Genomic DNA, 1,945 nt, shown 5'->3' on the forward strand with positions numbered 1-1,945 from the left:
AGCGGGGCACAAAAAGTTGAGTTAAATTTAGGGGGGTAAGTTTAATGACCCCCCCCCCCCCCCCCCCCTAGCCACGTCCTCTAGTGCATATAAGTAGCTCGGACGTACCCCGTATGTTATCTCGGATTCCGGGAGTACTGACGGACGTAACTTTTTATTTCTGAGGTGTCTGACGGCGGCGCGCGGCGCCCCAGGCCGGCGAGAAAAATCACGGACGCCAGAGCAATGGTGGCCATTGAAATTAAAAATAACATGACGACAACGTGAAGCTATCCGAGCGCATTCGTCAGCTGCCGATGCTTCGTCAACTGGTTGGACATCCCGCGCTCCGCGAATATGCAGCGATGTGCAACGATCCCAGCAGCTTTGAGGTCCGCAAACATATGGACGAGGCACATGCGAAGACGCGACATCCGGACGATTGTGAGGCGATGCAAACGGACCGCTTCAGGGGGTGGGACGAGGCGCGGCAGCTTCCCCTGACCCGATTTTGAGTCAAATTCGAGCCACAGAGCGTCGGGAATCGTTCGTCATGAGGGCGATCAGATGCGTTCGCGGCAGCTTTCCGGCTCGAGTCGATTTGATCGAGATCACCTCATCGACTCCGAGAGGCGCGAGCGTCGCGAATGCCACGGCGCTGACCGCGGAACGCATGTTCCGAGCTGGCAGCGCAGTCCTTGCCGGGCCAGTCGAGAAGGACAATCGAGGGGATGTCACCTCCCACTCTCGCTGCCAGCTCGACCCCTGGTACGAGGTTGGCCCCCCATCGACCGCCGTTCACCGTCAATGGCCGTTCTCATCATCCATGGGCTGCCCCGACGCGAGCTAAGTTGGTCGCCTTCGACCGATGGCGTTTCCCGAGCGATTCGCTGCGGGCCCCGAGGCGCGGCACGGTCCACAGATCGAGCGCAGCGCCAAATCTTAGCATCGCTGCATCGATGCACGAGCAGAAGCGTTGTGCAGGACGGCTGAACTCGCGGCTGACAACCGTTGGCCTTCATCGTGGCTTCATGTTATTTTTAATTTCAATGGCTGCTGTTGCTTTGGCGCTTGGGGGCATGCTCGCGCGCCCCGTGGCGCCGTTTCGCCGACGCGAGCTGTCCTAGATTAACCTTTGTGAGGGGGGACCGGCGTCCTCGGATGAGCTAAGTGAGTGCGTCACGATGCTCTCCTTTAATGCTCTAGTGCTCTAGGCGATGTGGTCACCGTAGAGTCGGGTACGGTAGTCCCTGTGGATGGGGATGTTTGCGCAGTCAGGCTTACCCCTCAGTCTGCCAGCTCGATGTTTCGGTGTTACAGTCGCCGCCGACACCGTCGCGCTCGGCCCGCGGCACCCTCACCCCCGACCGCGCGCCGCGCTCCACGAGGTCCCGCCGCCGACACCGTCGCGCTCCCGGCTCCCGGCCCGCGTCACCCCGACCGCGCGGTCCCGCAGGACCCGGGCTATGCGTCGCCTCGGTGCGCGCTCTCTACGATCGTATGTCACATCCGCCCCCGTAAGGCATGCGCCGCGCGTGTGTATCATCGGGTCCGGTCCTGGCGGGTTTTACAGTGCCAAATTCCTGATGAAAGCGCGGCCGGATGTGGAGGTGGTGATGGTGGACCGATGGCCGACGCCGTTCGGACTGGTGCGATCCGGCGTCGCTCCAGATCACCCGGAGGTGAAGAGCGTCGCCCGAGACTTTGAATCGGTGGCATCGTCGCCGAAGTTCTCTTTCGTGGGAAACTTGGTCGTCGGCTCCAACGCGGACGTCTCAGAGGGCGGCTTCGGGCCTCGGCAGGCGTTGGGAGGACCGCACGTTGTGTCGCTCGCCACTCTACGCGCGTCCTTTGACAGCGTCGTCGTCGCGTGCGGGGCACGCGGCGAAGCAGCGCTCGAGCTGCCCGGGACGGGCCTCGATGGTGTCCTGTCTGCGCGCTCATTCGTCGGCTGGTACAACAGTGA

At 62.3% G+C, this 1,945-nt stretch overlaps 1 protein-coding gene across 1 annotated transcript; it reads left to right on the plus strand.

The window, feature by feature from the left end:
• Positions 1 to 1,445: 1,445 nt before the first annotated feature.
• AURANDRAFT_35083 (hypothetical protein) lies at positions 1,446 to 1,760 on the plus strand (the record flags this gene model as incomplete). Its single annotated transcript, XM_009044445.1, has 1 exon — positions 1,446 to 1,760. A coding segment is annotated over one exon (315 nt), but the record flags the coding sequence as incomplete, so codon positions are not given.
• Between the last annotated feature and the right edge of the window lie 185 nt (positions 1,761 to 1,945).

The sequence above is a fragment of the Aureococcus anophagefferens genome, assembly GCF_000186865.1.
Source record: "Aureococcus anophagefferens unplaced genomic scaffold AURANscaffold_325, whole genome shotgun sequence".
Taxonomy (NCBI): domain Eukaryota; class Pelagophyceae; order Pelagomonadales; family Pelagomonadaceae; genus Aureococcus; species Aureococcus anophagefferens.